The sequence below is a fragment of the Gekko japonicus genome, unplaced genomic scaffold (assembly GCF_001447785.1).
Source record: "Gekko japonicus isolate JY-2015 unplaced genomic scaffold, Gekko_japonicus_V1.1 scaffold808, whole genome shotgun sequence".
In the NCBI taxonomy this organism is placed as follows: Eukaryota; Metazoa; Chordata; class Lepidosauria; order Squamata; family Gekkonidae; genus Gekko; species Gekko japonicus.
The window spans coordinates 647074-663899 of NW_015173697.1; the positions used below are offsets into that span (position 1 = coordinate 647074).

The 16826-nt window shown below is 42.1% G+C and overlaps 1 protein-coding gene across 1 annotated transcript in view; it reads left to right on the forward strand.

Moving 5' to 3' along the window:
• Nucleotides 1-7250: 7250 nt before the first annotated feature.
• Nucleotides 7251-16826, forward strand: part of LOC107120486 (sodium leak channel non-selective protein-like) — a gene marked incomplete at its 3' end in the record, with an annotated part of 128571 nt that continues 118995 nt past the window's right edge. The window contains exons 1-2 of the mRNA XM_015423196.1: nt 7251-7358; nt 10027-10209. Of these exons, the coding sequence (XP_015278682.1) occupies nt 7251-7358; nt 10027-10209 (291 nt within the window). The remainder of the gene's footprint in view (nt 7359-10026; nt 10210-16826) is intronic.

The following is a 16826-nucleotide window of genomic DNA, read 5'->3' on the forward strand; positions in this document are numbered from 1 at the left end:
GGCTTAAGAAACACAGCAAGTTTCTGTTACTTTAAGCATGGTATGGGGAATAGGTACCATGCATGAGCACTGGTATATGTGCCTGGGATATGTAATGAAAACCTCAGGCTTGCATGTGGTAAGTACCAACTTCAATTGACCAACTTAAAAAAAAACTTTCTTATATCCTTTCTGGGATATATTGTACTGACAAGTATTTTATTAAGGTATATAATTATACCCTGCTTTTCTTCCCAATGGGGACCCAAATAAGCCTACAACATTCTTCTCCTTTCCTCCAACAAAAACCTGGTGAGGTAGGTCAGGCTGAGAGAAAGTGACTGACCCAAAGTCACCCAGCAAGCTCCCATGCCAGTGTTAGGAGCCACACGTGGGTATTCCAGAACTGTGTGTCTCTCTTTAGATGTTATAAAGAGCACAGAACAAAGGAAATGCAGGCAATCTGAAAATGTTCCACCTGCCACTTAGAGCACTTCTGAGCCTTTGTACTCCTGTCTTTGTGCATGTATGAAAGACAGAAATACAGGTTAGAACAGCTTGGTACCCAGCTGTTAAATTGGTCTGGATTTACGATCCCATGCCAGCAACCCTCCAGGGTTTGTTTGTTTTTTTACTTCACCTGTAAGCATCCTGGTTTAATTTACATTTTGAATCTCCTGTGTATTATTTCCCCCTGTAGAGTTGGATGCATTTGGGGAATAGCTTTTTCACATCTTAATCTGGCCTCCCTGTAGGAAAATACAATGGCAACCCAAGCCGGTTTAATTGATTGAGATTTCACTTACTATCTGCCTTCTTTGCTTTTCCATAAAATTGGGGGAAAGGCCTTGTCAGTTTCACCAACATACTTCTTTCCATTGGTTGTTTCCCTGAAGCAGAGGGCAGTGGTGTCTAGGGTGTGGTAATGGTGGAGAGAACCTTCTCCCATGTTTGGTAGTTAGAATACGATGACATTTAAAGCAGGAGAGCCAGTGTGGTGTAGTGGTTAAGAGTGTTGGACTAGTATCTAGGAGACCCGGGTTCAAATCCCTACTCATGCTATGGAAGCTTGATGGGTGACCTTGGATCTAACCTACCTCACATGGTTGTTGTGAGGATCAAGTGAAGGAGAGGAGAACTGTGGAAGCTGCTCTGGGTTCCCATTGGAGAAAAAATTAATTGAATAAATAAAATAAAGCAAGGAAAGCATAACTTGTACACTGTGATAATGAAGTGAGGAAAGATTCCTGATTAATCATTAAAGCACTTTCAAATGCATATGGGATTTCAGGTTTATGCTTGCTGTCTTTTGCCGAATTTTCTAATCCAGGGGTGTCAAACATAAGGCCCAGGCTTTTACTTGGCCCACAAGCAACTGGTATGTATGGAAATGTAAGCTACTCCCCCTTTTATGGTGTCCCTTGGGAAAAAACCTAGTCTTGCATATGATTAAATACATTTATTGGGGCTTTTGTGGGTTTCCCACTAAATAAGTTGCTTTTACTGCTAGGAATCAATTCCTTTTGTTTGCATTTTGAGTAAAAAATAATATTGTTAATTGGGTTTGCCTGTGTCCTTTATGAAGTTCATAGCACTGGTACCTGATGTTACATTTTATGGCACACATGGCCCGGTCCAAAGAAGTGACATTTATGTCAGATCCAGCCCTCATAATAAATGAGTTTGACACCTATGACAGCTGTGCTGTAGCGGTTAAGAACGGCAGACTCTAATCTGGAGAACCGGGTTTGATTTCCCACTCCTACACATGCAGCCAGCTGGGTCACCTTGGGCCAGTCACAGTTCTCTCAGAGCTCTCTCAGCCCCACCTACTTCACAGGATGTCTGTTGTGGGGAGAGGACGGGAAGGTGATTATAAGCTGCTCCAAGACCAACTCCTGTTCTAAAGCCACAGTTGGGCTGGTGATGGAGTAGCTCCCCAGAGCTACAGTTGTGGCACTAACAAAATTGATTGCCGGCTTGTGTGGGTGGGGGGGAGTGGTAAAGTTGGTTATGGAGGAAATAAAAGCCATGGGGGGGGAGGGGAATGGGAGAGAGGTGAGTGAGCAATACTGTATTAGGCTAACAAAGGCAAGATTACATTGCGTGGTTCAGTTGAAAAGCATACTCTGTCACTTTTGAAACTGATGTATGTCCATTGCACTGTGTAAACACACAGCCAGAAGCTACATACAGCCAGTAGCTACCCTATGTAAACATACAACCAGAAGCTACAATTGGCAGCAGCCACAGCACTTGGTGAAATACTTGTACTTTAGTCCTTCAGATTTCATGGTGTCGTATTTCCCCCCCTTGTGAAGTGCCTTGATGGCTGTTAAATGCCCAAGTATAGCTTAATTTCTCTATTTTGATTCATCAAGAGATCAAAACTCTTCCTCCCCCAGGGCCTGAACAAGGGCTTGGGTTTCCTCACTGATTACAGGTGCTAATAGCATGAACCGTCCTTTACAGATGCTAATTAGTTCTTCTTGTTCTGTTTGTCACTGCACTTTTCTTCATTAGTTCTGATTTTATGTTAATCCTACTCTGCCCTATCTTTAGCATTTAGGAATGGTCCTCACCCCTTCTGAATTGACTGATTTATTATTCATTTCCCCACTCCCACCCGTTGGTTGCTTGTTACAGAAGTATACTATAAATCAGGCATGTCCAACTTCGAATAGGTAGTGATCTATTTTTTCTGGCCAAAAGTGCCGGTGATCTACCACCATGAAAATAAAGTTTCAAATTAGTTTCAAATTAGATTTTAACCCACTAAAGTTGAGTTCCACCGGGCTCCCCATTTATAATGCACCTTCTGTCATTTACTGGTAAGCAAAATAAGCAAAAACAAAACAGAGAGACAAAGATCCAGAAAGAACTGCGAACATATTTTATTTTATACCAGGAGACCAAGTGGGGCTGGTGATCTACCTCTGACCCCTCCGCGATCTTCTGGTAGATCATGATCTACCTGTTGGACATACCTGCTATAAATGTATCTGCCTAATGGACATAGACTTCATAAAGCTGGTGAAGTGAGCTCTGACTCATGAGAGCTTATGCTGGAATGAATTAGTTCCATTCACTGAATTCCTGTTTAATTTTTTTTTCTTCATGTTTGAATGCTTCTTGAAAACCCACAGCTGAATGGGTCAACTGCTTCCACTGAGAAGCATGGAGGTGATGTGGAAGTTATGTTTCTGTGTGCTTTCCTGCTTTTGGGTTTTATTGGCAGGTTTTTAATGGCTGTTAATTTTTAATTTTATTGATGATTTTATGCTTTATTTTGTGAGCTGCCCCAAGCAGGTCCCTGAAAAGTTGGTTTATAAATATTTTAAATAAAATGGATGTTTCATGTTTTGGCTGGGATTCGGCAGATGTTCAGTTTTAAGTATTGAAGGCAGGAGACGATGGTCAAAATAAAAGGCTTTATTCAAACATTGCTCAGCTCAAGACTGCTCTTCAAAGAGCGGCACTCAAACTTATACCATTCCATAACTGAACTATATACAATGTTACCAGATTCAGGAGGTCTGATTGGATCTAAGCAGAGCCTCAGGATAGGACATTCTGTATGGCTTTAGGACCAATAGGCAGTCTTTGTTAGGGAGCCAATCAATGCTCCCTCTAAGCTGTGGAGGCCTGTGAGCAAAAATTCTACTTTGTGAGCTACCGGCATTAATCTTGTGAGCAGGTGATTTGGCTACTGCATAGATTAATTTGTTCTGGAGCCATCCTTCCTGAGCTAAGACAAAAATGTGTGAACTGGAGGCTAAAAAACTGTGAGCTAGCTCACACTAACTCAGCTTAGAGGGAACACTGGAGCCAATCCCAACAGAGAAAACCGGACTACTGCAGCTTAAACATAATTTAGAACATAACATTCAGTAACCTTGGGAGCCACCCTAAGCAGGTCTGTACAGAAGTAGGTCCCGTTTTATTCTGTGGGGCTTAGTCCACAGAGTATTTCTAGGCTACCACCCAAAGTGATGAAAAGTCACATGGAGAGATCCCAAAGGCTGATGGTGAGGTGTGGAAATGAACGTAAAGATTTTTTTTGATTTTTTTAAATTGCTAAACAAGAAGGCAAAAGGAGCCTGCTCTTTATTCATTGTTACAAACCACAGTCATCAATGCAGCCCGCACCCTTTGACCCCGTGCTGTGTGTCTGCGATCAGACAGTACATCAGGAGGGGGTATAGGTAGTACTCGAATGTCCCCTGACCCCAGGGGAACGTAAAGATAGGTGCTAGGTTGGTTAACTGAAGACGTTGATCTTCACCAGAGAGACATGCTGAAAATAGCAAGTTTTAAAACTGCTTTAAATGTGTCGTGTCCTACCACTGTGTGTGGCTTTGGACTGGTGTGTTCCATTGGAGTCAGGTGCATTCCACCAGCTCACGTGACTTGAATCACCTTTAGCTGCCCATATAGTAGCACACAGTCCTTTGCCTGGGTTGTGTTGTGTGTGTGTTTAAAACCAAATCACAGTGCCTTTTTTAAAAAAAATAATTTTTTTTTGTGGCTGCTTATCAGAGCTGCCTAGCTCACTCAGATAACAGAATATGTGTTTATTTCAAGTTAGCCCGAGAGAGAATCGAGTGAGGTTGCCATATGGTCCCCCACTCCACAGTAGCATTCTCGCTGGATTAAAATGAGATTTGCACAAAGACCAAAGGCGGCATATGCCCTTTTGGTATAATTATCTTTTATTTGCTTATTACCTTAGTGCCATCTATATAGACCTGCATAATGATAAAATATTCTCAGAAATTCCTGCTTGCTGATTTCCTAGGGCTTCTACCTTTTGAATGGGTGTCTTCACAGCCCTGCTCTTTCATTTCTTGCCTTATCCTTTATCTCTTTTCCTTTTCTACCCTTCTCTTTGTTTGTTCTGCAGCTTCCATGAGAACTGATTACTGGCAATGAAAATGTCAAGCCATTTCCTGAAGTGTCAGTCACAAACACATTTTGTGGGCCTTTGAAAGGATTAAACCTTTCTTGATTCCACAAGGCTTTTAAATTGTGAGGTTCCAGGGGTTCTTGGGTTTATTTTATTTATGTAGATATGTAGATCCCACTTTCTGGCCAATGGAAACCCAGAATGGTTTACAGTATAGTTCTTACCTCCTCCATCTTACCTCACAATAACAACTCTGTGAGGTAGCTTTAGGCTGAGAGTAACTGGCCCAAGGTCACCTAGTGAACTTCAATGGCAGAGGGGAGATTTGAGCCTCACAGATTCTAGTCCAAAACTATAAACATGCTGCCTCTCTGGGCTAGGGGAAAAACATGAAATAATTCAGCATCCTTGTCTGGAAGGTGAGAAGAACACCATGAGTTAGGGACCTATGTGGAATTTTGTTTCAAGCCATGGAAGCCTGTTCAAATGCAGAAAAAAAGCAAGATTATACTGCTCTGAACCTGGCAGGTGGCAGGCAGTATGAGGCCAAACAGTGTACAAATAGTAACAGTATGACCTTTTCTGCCTGGGTCAGCAGACCAGTAATATCTAGTGCGGGGCTCCTCAGCCTTTTTAAGCCTTTGGAATTCTGACACAGGGTGGTGTGTGCAACTGCAAAATGGCTGCCACAGGAGATGGAGCTAGCCACAAAATGGCTGCTGTAGGAGGCTGGGCCAGCCACACACAGGAAGCCCAAGTGCAGGATAGAAGTGAGGTAATTTTAAAAATACACCAGGGAAGAGGTGTGAGAGAAGGAAACCAACACACTGGTGGCAGCTGTCACTGAAACAATGTTATTTTAATCTGTACAGCTCACTGAATCTCCAGTGGCCAGTCAGAAGCCCTGCTGGGAAAGAGGCCCACTTGGTTCCATCCATTCTAAAAACACTTGGGGGGCACGAGGAAAGCTGTTGGCATGAGCCCTGGTGACCTGATTTAGTGTATTTCAGTCATCACTTTCCAGTATCTTCTATTTCCAGCTTTATCATTACCTCGAGACCTATGTTTGGGTAGGATATTAGCTGGATCCTGTCATTTTGGCCTGAACAACCTGTGACCCACTATTCTAAATGCAAACCACCCGCCACCAATAGCATCCTATCGTCAGCTTAATAAATGTCCCTTTTTGCTGCCTCCTTGGGACTGCAAAAATTGGCACCTGGTAGGCCAGAGTTCATGGATGACCTGCTTTGTTCTGTGAGATAGATAAAATTCATAAAGCTGCCTGGTACACATGACTGCCACCTCCACCTTGAAGACCAAAATAGGAATAGTGAATGGGGAATGGAGGGATGCTAAATGTTTTTTTTTAATATATTCCTTTGTGCACCTAAAGTATATCCTGTGTAGATGAGACAAGCATGTATTTGGGAGCAGATGTACCATCCAAAGGCCAGGTCTGGATGCAGCTCCCTGATAAACATACATAATTGCAAATTCAGGTTTCCTGCTATGTAGTGTGTGAAACGGCTTGGACTCTCACTCCCACAAATGACAGCTGGGAAATTTTCATCAGGGACTAGATTAGAGCTCAGTGACACTTACTTATTGTGCTCATCGGCTGTTTAATCTTCATGTCACAAGTATGTCAGGGCACATTGCCACCCTCTTCAAACAGTACCTGTTAATGTATATCCTTTGTGGCTAGGGGAAAAACATGAAATAATTCAGCATCCTTGTCTGGAAGGTGAGAAGAACACCATGACTGACGACAGGATTGTTGATAAAAACAAAATTCAGAGGTCACACTCATGGGGCAGGTGAGAGAAGGGCATTGTAGCTACCTCTTCTTGTTGCCTTGGACTTCTTAAGAAATGATTCTGACTTGTGTTACTTTGATTTTAATTCCTGCCAGCTGAATATGTGTTATCGTTGCTTTCACAGCCTTGTTTTTCCCTTGAATGGCCTTTGAAAGCCTTCCTTGTGTTTCCATCGGCTATTTCCCCCCTGTTAATGTTGTTATTTGCTACTAAAAATAAGCCAAAAGAGTGATATTTTGATTCAGCCATAAAAATGAGAGTCCCTTCTTACATATTAAGCAATACCCAACATACTCAAATGAATTTTTATCTCTGATTTGCACAGTGTGGAGAATATACCTCAGCTGGTAGGAGAAGAGAGAAGTGGAATGTCCTCTTGATGTGGGATGGAGTCTTGCTAGCGTATTGTAATGGGAGAGAATGTTCAAATATTTTAAAACGAGTCCAGGAATTAATGATTATTTTTGTTTACTGTAATAATTTCTATTTTTTTCTGGTTTTTTTCAGGGGGCTTCAGGGTTTTGAACTATCAAAGCTAATTCATCATGCTTAAAAGAAAACAGAGTTCTCGGGTGGAGGCCCAGCCAGTGACAGACTTCGGTCCTGATGAATCTTTATCAGACAATGCTGATATCCTGTGGATTAACAAACCTGTAAGTTGGTTATCTTTAAAACACTTTTAAATAGGGTGCCAGAACCAGGTGGGGAAACTCCTGGAGATTTGCGGATCGAGCCTGGGAAGGACAGGGACCTCAGTGGGTGCAATGCCATAGAGTTCACCCTCCAAAGCATCCATTTTCTCCAGCAGAACTGATCTCTCTAGTCTGGAGATGAGGTCCCACCTGGAGGCTGGCATCCCTACTTTTAAGGAGAAAGCAAAAACATAAGAGTGTGATAAAGCTAAGCTTTTTTTCAGTCTGATTTGCTATACTAGTGTAACAATATGGAAAAGATCAATCATGTTTTCGTTCTGGGAGGAGTCAGGGATTAGGTAAAGGGAACACCCACTTCCCTGTTTCTCCTCAGCTGGGCCGGGGGAGAGTGATTAAAAAGCCATCTGAGAGAGCCCCATGAATGACTTATTCAAATTAAGTTGGAATTTTGTTCCAAGACAGAGAGTGCTTTCATGGAAATAGGAAGAACATACTTTGAAACACCTGGGAAGGATGCACATAAATTTCTGTCGCATTGAATCAAAATGGTTTAATTGCTGTTTAAATGTTTTTGGCTCTGTATTTAATTGTTTTAATGATGTGTGTTGGGGTGTGTGTGTTATTTTTATGGTCTTAAAATGTGGTTTTGCCCTGACCAGGATAGGCCAGTCTCATCAGATCTTGGAAGCTAAACAGGGTTGGCCATAGTTAGTATTTGAATGGCAGACCAGCAAGGAATGCCAGGGGTCACTGTGCAGAGACAGGCAATGGTAAATCACCTCTTGTGGTTGAACACCCTACAGGGTTTGCCATAAGTTGGTTGCAACCTGACATCCCACGGAAAAAAGTGATTTTATTATATACCCTTTAATTTGTTAGCCATTTTGTTGGCTGTAGTGAAGGCAGGATATAGATTTTGTAAATTCGTAAAAGTAGCTGGATCATGCCTGCAGTTTTCAACTTATTTTTTAAAATCTGGCTTTTATGATACAAAGGTAATGATTTTTGGATCTGTTTGTGAGCATTTTTGAAGCCTTCCATATTGGGAAGGAGAAATGAATACCTGATAGACTGTAGCTAGGCGGGAGAGTAGAGTTGCTAACCTCCAGAGATGAGGCCTGGAAATCTTCCAGAAAATTGATCCCCAGACTACAGAGATCAGTTCTCCAGAGAAAATGGCTGCTTGGAGGGGTAAACTGTGTGCCATGTGCTGTGGTCCCTCCCTAAACCCTGCCCTCCCCAGGTTTCACCCCCAAATCTCCAGGAATTTCCCATCCTGTGATTGGCAGCCCTGAGAGAGAGATTGGTAGGCCTCAGGGCTTTTTTGGTAGAAAAAGCCCAGCAGGAACTCATTAGCATAATAGGCCACACCCAACAGCAGAAACTCATTAGCATATTAGGCCACACACCCGACAACACAGCTCATGAACATATTAGGCCACACCACCATGTTACCAGAAGTTAGGTCATCCAGCCTTTTGCCTCTTATTCTGTTCACCTTGTTTGTTGTCAAAACCCAGGGCTTTTTTTTGTAGCAAGAACCCCTTTGCATGTTAGGCCACACATCCCTAATGTAGCCAATCCTAATAAGTTCCTGCTGTTGGGTGTGGCCTATTATGCTAATGAGTTCCTGCTGGGCGTGGCCAACTTGGGAGCCAGCCGGAACTCCGTTCCTGTGCGTTCCTGCCCCAAAAATAGCCCTGGTAGGCCTAGTTCATATCCCTGATCATTCTCAAACAGCCCAAAAGTGGAGGCTTAGAAATAAGATTTTTACAAAGAATAAGGTAACAGAACAGTGATCAAAATGAGTTATAAAGGCTCAAGTACTGTTTTCTAACAAGTATTTATATTCTAACAGTCTAGAAATAATTTTTGATGGTTAATACTGTAAATACCTTTGTGGTTACCAAATAGACTGAATTGAGAAATAGATTGCAAATCATCAGGAATTAACAAAAAGAAAATAGTGGAATAGTTGGGAAAGTTTAGACCTGGGGTCCTCCACAGAGTGCCCTTGGCTGCCACAGTGCCCACCAACACCTTTCCTGGTGCCCACCAAGGGGTTTTTTTTAGAAAGTGGGAGGGGGCCACGTGGGGCTCTTGCCCAGCAGGGCTTCTGAGTGGCCACTGGAGATCTGATTGGCTGTGCAGTGTAAAATAACGTTGTTTCAGTGGCTCCTGCCACCACAGTGTTGGTTTTATTCCCTCACTCCTCTTCCCCAGGGCATTTAAATTACCCTTCTGCCATGCACTTGGGCTTCCTCTGTGCGTGTGACTCCTCCTGTGGCCATCTTTTCGTGGTTGTGCCCATGCTCTGTGTCAGAATTCCAAATGCGCCCACAGGCTCAAAACGGTTGGGGACCCCTAAGTTTAGTCTGTCAAAGATACTAGGTCCACATTTTTGTTAGTTTGTTTAAAAATTATTTTTGTCTGCATTGGCAGGCGGTGGTGAACTGGCAAGGAGGAGTGGCCTGACAGAAAAATGTATAATTGCCCCCTCCCTTGAATAATTGTTTACAGTGCTGAAACGAGCATACCTGAGGAGAAATACCAATTTCCTGTTTCCCCCAAAAAATGTAGGTCATAAGAGCTCATTAAAAAGAACAGTTAACCGTGGCATATTTTTAACTTCTGATGATAACCTGATTCCTGCCTCTTTGTTCCTCAGTGGGTCCATTCTTTACTACGCATCTGTGCCATCATCAGCGTCATTTCTGTTTGCATGAACACCCCGAAGACCTTCGAGCATTATCCTCCGCTTCAGTATGTGACGTTTGCTCTAGACACTTTACTGATGTTTCTCTACACAGCAGAGATGATAGCAAAGATGCACATCCGTGGCATAGTCAAGGTGAATTTTTTCAAACATTTTTTCCTCCTCATGTAAGCAAAATGGCTCAGATTCTACTGAAAATATTTGCTGACAGACTGGATTTCTGTCAATGGGGTAGCTTTCCTCACCTTCCCTTTCCTGCTGCTAGCCCCAGTGATTGGGGGGAGGGATGGCAGGAGATCCCCTTGCCAGGAGCAGAATGAAGTGGGAGTGTGAGGCGTACATTTGAAGGGGGAGTCAGCAAAAATCTTTCCCACTTTTCATCAGCAGAAATGTTCTGCTGGATCCAATACATATAACAACACTTTGAATGAAACCCACTCTGGCTCCCAAATTTATGCTCATGTCCTGAGCTTATTTGCTTGATGCAAATCTCATTGATTTGAATCAACTTTATAATAGTGCACATTATCCAGATTTTAATGCTGTGTCATCAGTTTTGTTCTTTTAAACGTATCACAGTCACCTGTTTGTGCTTAGGTGAAAGAGAAAAAATACAATGGCACATTGAAAGTTTAGAAAACTTGCTGTATTTCATTTAGATTATTCTGTTTGGAGATTGTGTTTATAATATTGCTTAATAAAGATCAACAAAACGTTTCTTGTGGCACCTTAAGGGCTAATGTCAAACAATTTGTTCTTTTAGCACACATACAAACAGTGGTATTCTTTTGAAATCAATGTAGATCAGTTTTCCCTGAGGTGTTCAGGTGAAAGGTGAGCTTACAAATATTTTAAATAAATAAGTATAAGGGCTATGTTTGCACTTAAGGACAGTTGCAGTTTTGGCCATAATAGCCCACGTTTTGTTCCAGTTTGGTGTAGTGATTAAGAGCGGTGGACTCTAATCTGGAGAACTGGGTTTGATTCCGCACTCCTCCACAGGAAGGCTGCTGGGTGACCTTGGGTCAGTCAAAGTTCTCTCAGAGCTGTTCTCTCAAGAGCAGTTTCTGTCAGAGCCCTCTCAGCCCCACCTGCCTCACAGGGTGTCTCTTGGGGGAGAGAAAGGGAAGGAGATTGTAAGCTGCTCTGAGACTCCAAGTGAAGGGCGGGGTATAAATCCAATCTCCTCCTATTCATCTTCTTTTTCTTCTTCAAAAATGCATTTTTTGCAGATTTTTATACATTATCTGGCACTTCCAGGTTAGTGGCTTCTGTGCCTCTTCCTCCTGCTGCAGACCTCCAGACTCCCTGAAATTCTGTTCTGTGGGGTAAGGTGACCCTCAGCATGCGGGGCAAAATGGGAGCCTCCAATAGGAGGAGCAATCAGGAAAAAAATCTCCTCCTTCAGCAGAAGTGATACTACACTTTTGGATCCAATCCCATGCAAACTGTAACTGCTTTTGCTGTGTGAAATTGACATGTTGCTGTCTAAAAATAGCGTATACTGAATTAGTGCTAGCTTGTTCTGAATTCTGGCTTGGATTCACCAGAGTATTTCTGTAAATGGAACTGTTTCTACCCAAGGAACGGGGGCATTTTGGGCTTCCACAGGAGCAGGGAGGAGAGAGAGTTGGCTTCTGCAGGTGGAAATCGTTCAGTTTGTGGGAAAGCTCCAGTGGATTCAGGCTTGCGTTCTGAACCATTCACGTGAATTTTCATCACAGGTTGACTGCAAAAGAGCCACTTGTGGTGGTGGTGGTTGAGAGGATGGCCATGAGAGGAGATCCATAAAGTGTGGATCTGAGGCAAGCCTCAGAGATTCTACAAATGTATCCCAAATCAACAAGGAAAGTCCATGGTGGAATTAAGATTATGTGTGCGCATCTGAGGCAGATGCACATGTACACCGGGAGCCACAAACTGTGGCATGCAAGTGGTGTGCAGCTGTTTGTATGTCACTAGATCCATATTGGAGAAAGGTAATGGCAAACCATCTCTGCTTCTCACTTGCCTTGAAAACCCCTTCCTGGGGTTGCCATAAATTGGTTATGACTTAATAGCACATACACACACGTAGATCTATACCATGGCCAAAGAATGCTTCGGGGAATCATAAGGCAAGATAAAACAGATATTCCCGAATTCTGAATTCCTTTAGATTTCATACTGTGTTTTCACAGTAGTGATCAGAACAGTGATCACTATGGCTACTGTGGAAATATTTCTAGTTTATCTTAGATTCTTGGGTCTGGTGGGGCTTTTTTTGTTATGATATACTAGTAATGCTATTAATGGTTGATTTTTAGCAATATTGTCTAGTAATACTTGAGTTGCTGTGAAGTTTCCTTGCATTACACTTTTAATCAGCGGTACAGAGTTAATCACCATTGACAGAAGCTGAAGTCTAAAATACTACTTTTTTATATTCATGAAGTAATCACTGCATTTTAAAAGAACATAATCAGTGTAATACATTAATTTTTATACTTCTGCCCTACATACTTTGCTCCCAAAGGCTTCTGTGCTGACATACTATAATTTCAGGCTGTTCTTTGGCTCTGTTTACCAGAATGCTTTAACAGTACAGTGGTTGACCAAGGGAGCATCTTATGGACCAAAGACTTAATGATCTTAAATTGCATTCAGATATTGGGGGGAATGGTGTCTTTCTTTGTTGGGAAACTCATTTAGATCAAGGGTTCCCTGGTGAGCACCCTGATAACCAACTGTCACCACTCAGGGATCTCCTGAGGACATCTAGGCTAACCTGCTATGAAAGTATCCTTCTAGCGGAATGCTAGAGCAATAACGTAGTGACAAGGTAGAAACCCTAGAAAATGCCTTATAACCCACTATGTAGCATTCTAGCACATAGGGAAGCGATTCAGAGAAATATCCCAGAGAAATAGGTTGTACCAAAAAAAAAAAGTCTTTATAAAACACAGTTTATTATAAAAGATAGAGGGGGAAAGGCAAAAGGTTGGTTGGGTTAAAAAGGGTGTGGGAAAAGGACAGAACAAGAACATAGAGGAAAAGACCACACAAGAACACAGTGCACAGAATTCCAAAATAAAAAGCAATACAGTTGAACTATCTCAGCTAAGTATACTTTACCTAGGCTGCAGCAGGTTCTTCAGAGTATGTACACAGTTCCTTGCTTTAACAAAATGTTGGAGGAGTCCTTCACCCCTGTTCAACCTTTTGTGGATCCCTGTCTCTGCTGAAGACTGAAGAAAAGTAAAAATATTGGCTCAGTTGTATAGGCTGTAGTTACAAAGGAATCACCATGGTTAGCTATGAAGTGTTATGTTTCATAAATGCCTGATTTTCAGACATTCACATAAGGAATGTGTCTTGGATCCTATTCCTGCCCGGCGCTAGCTCCGGCTGAGCCCAGCGCTTTCTAGGTGTGAGCAAATGCACGACCACTGAAGAGACTTAAATCATCTTTATTTCACTCCACATGCATTCAAAAGATCATTACTCATGGTAAAAGCTGATGGGTGGATGGAAAAGTTACATTTTGTGATTCAGATCAATTCTATAGCCATGCTGAGAAAGAGATGGTTTCCCCCCTCCTTGCGGTAAGGATAGATAAACAAAGAAATTGAAAAGAACAATAAAAATTCCTATCTTCGTGCCTCTGAGCTCAGGAAATTACGCTAATGAGCCAGTCAGAGGGATGCTTTTTGGAACACCTAACTGAGAACTACAATTCCCAGGGGCAACTACTCTTAAAGATACACAGCAGTCTTACTAAACTACTATTACCTACAGTTAACACTGACTGGGGGCAGCACAGATCCTATGAACAAGTTCAGTGCGCGCTAGTTAGACTTTGCTATGGAGGACACTTCCTCTTCCGCTAGCACTTCTTTTTGATCTTGCACAAGTGGAAGTGTTTGTGCAAGAGGAAGAGTGCTCTGTGACAGAGACTAACCATTGCTCACTGAACATGTTCTTAGGATCCAAGCCCATAGTGATTTTTTACAATACTGACCTGAAATGAATGAGTTGTACTGGTATTGTTCTTTTTAAAAGCAGTCTGAACTGCCCCTACACATTCATCTATTTATTTTTAAAACTTGTACCCTACCTAAAATTTGTACCCCATCAGGGCTACTAAAGCAGATGTGAGCCACATATACAATTCTAAATTTTTAATTTTTAATTGCAACCTCCTAACAGGAAATAAAAAAAAATATATAACGCTGGTGGCAAGTCCACAGATAAGCATATATAAAAGGTTTCCAAATATCTAAAAATATGTCCATGTGCAATTGTCATCCATATGCCTTACGTTCAAATGTTGATACGGGTGTAAGGCACTCAGTCCATTGGATGACAGGGGGTGAGGCATTTATTTATTTATTAGTTCGATTTATACCCTGCCCTCCCCGCCAAGGCAGGCTCAGGGTGGCTTTCAGAAAATAAATATATAAATACAATTATCCATTTTCCTAAAGTGCTGGAAGCAATTATAGTGCAAGAGCAGAGATTCCTAGCTAAAATTAAAGCTCTACTTAGGTGATCGTCCTGATGGTATTCTCACATCAGCTTGGTTTGACCAACTGATTTCTGATTTATCTTTGTAGTGTTATAATATTGGTCTTTTAACAACAGTTAAGGGCACAGAGGGTCCATTTTAATTGACTATCAGTCTCCAGGAGACAGGCAAATCGTTTAAAAGTATGTAAGCATCCTCAAAGATCTATGAATATTCTCATACAAAATTTGTATGAGTGATTACTTCCTCCTAAACAGACCAAATAACTGGATAGCATATGTTTAAAAGATGCATCTTGTAAGTTCCAGCAATGAGACACTTTACTTAGTTCTTTACCAAAAAGATGCCTTTGTGTCCAGTATATCCTAAACAGCCGGCCTTGCTGGGAGGGTGGGGTAAAAATCTAATAAATAAAATAATAAATATTTTTTTTGCTGAACAAGCCACAACTTGAGAATCACAGAAACACAGAAAGTATAAAGTTTAGGCCATATCCGATTGGCAAAATAGGGCAGTCTGGCTCCTTATTCTATTAATTCCTGAGACTTTGCACATCAGCTTTATTAACTGACATCAAATATTTATAAACAAGTATTGTAGGTTTCCTTTTCTGCATTGATTCAATGAGAGTCTTCAAGAGTAAGAGAGTTTGAAACATTTAGTGCTTCGGGGCCATATTTAGTTACCACCAGATGTTGCAGTTGTAAATACTGCCATTCAGCAGAGGTTGACAAGCCATACCTAGACCTCAGCTGAGAAAATTGGTCATTGTAGTCTGTTAGTTTGTCCAGAGTAAAAATCCCCATATATGTCCAAGCCTTCTATTTTTTTTTAAATTCTTCCCGGTTCTTATATTCCTGATTCTGGCTTCCTGGATAACTGTGGTTTGCGAACTGTGAGCTAATGTGGGCTTGCAAACAGTGATTAAGGGAACTCCCTTATCATTAATTGTGATGAGCACCTGCAATATTTAAACCAAAGGGATGCAGTCTGCAAGAGATACAGAAGGAAGAAGCAAGGACGAGCCCTATTCCTGAGCTTGAGTCCCTATTTGCAAACCATGGTTTCCAGGAGGCTCATGTTACATCAGCACTGGATGTGAATCGCAGTGAATTCAGCCACTTTATAGATTAGGTTATTCTTAGATGACACGAGTGAGTCACAAAACTGCTTTGGACTAATTGTGCTTGTTCTTAGCTGAGTTCATCCAGTCTCCTCTCTTGGATTCAGTGAGTGCACACAGCTACAGGGCAAGATTCTAGGGAGGCCTGATGTCCAGTGTTTTTTGTTGACCCACAGTCTCAGTGTTCACTTAGTGCCTGCTTATGTCTAGGGAATACGAGTGAGCTAATCAAGAGTAATGAATCCAGGCGGTGCAGAGTGAATGATCGTGGATGGGCCTCCATCCATCTCATGGCAACTTGTAGCTGTCATTAAGATGCATGGAATTCCAGGTTGCAGCAGTGGCCTGGAGCGCCTCTTGTCAACTTTGCTTTGAGGAGAAGACTTAAGCCTGTCATTCATACCGTGGATATAAGGTGACTATTTAAGATGGCGGTTGTAATGTATTGAAATGATTACATGAAGCACCTCATAGGACTCCCATGTTAAGCTTCAAGCCAGACCAGGGCTCCTCTGAGCGAACTTCCTATTGGTCGCTTCGTAACAGCGACCAATCAGAACGATACCATTCCCGAGGAGGGCAAGACTCCCATTGGTCTTTATCCTAGCAATCTCATTGGTTGTTATTTGTAAATAGGCGTGGCTACATTAGCCCGGTTATGTTTAAAAGGAGCATAAGCTCCCACTGTTTTCTGTTCTGGTTTCTTACTGAGTTGAGTGCTTGTTCGTTACTTCCAATAAAGCTGAATCACTTGCTGAATCACTCTAAGAGTCCTTTGTTAGTGCGATCTAACAATTGGCGACGAGGATGGGATGTTAGAGCAGGTAGGCAGCCCTGCGGACATCCACACTTCGGACTCGGAAGAAAGCGAGCAGAGCACAGCAGCCGATCCGGCGGAGGCGCCACCAGCTCCAATCAGAACGATACCATTCCCGAGGAGGGCAAGACTCCCATTGGTCTTTATCCTAGCAATCTCATTGGTTGTTATTTGTAAATAGGCGTGGCTACATTAGCCCGGTTATGTTTAAAAGGAGCATAAGCTCCCACTGTTTTCTGTTCTGGTTTCTTACTGAGTTGAGTGCTTGTTCGTTACTTCCAATAAAGCTGAATCACTTGCTGAAT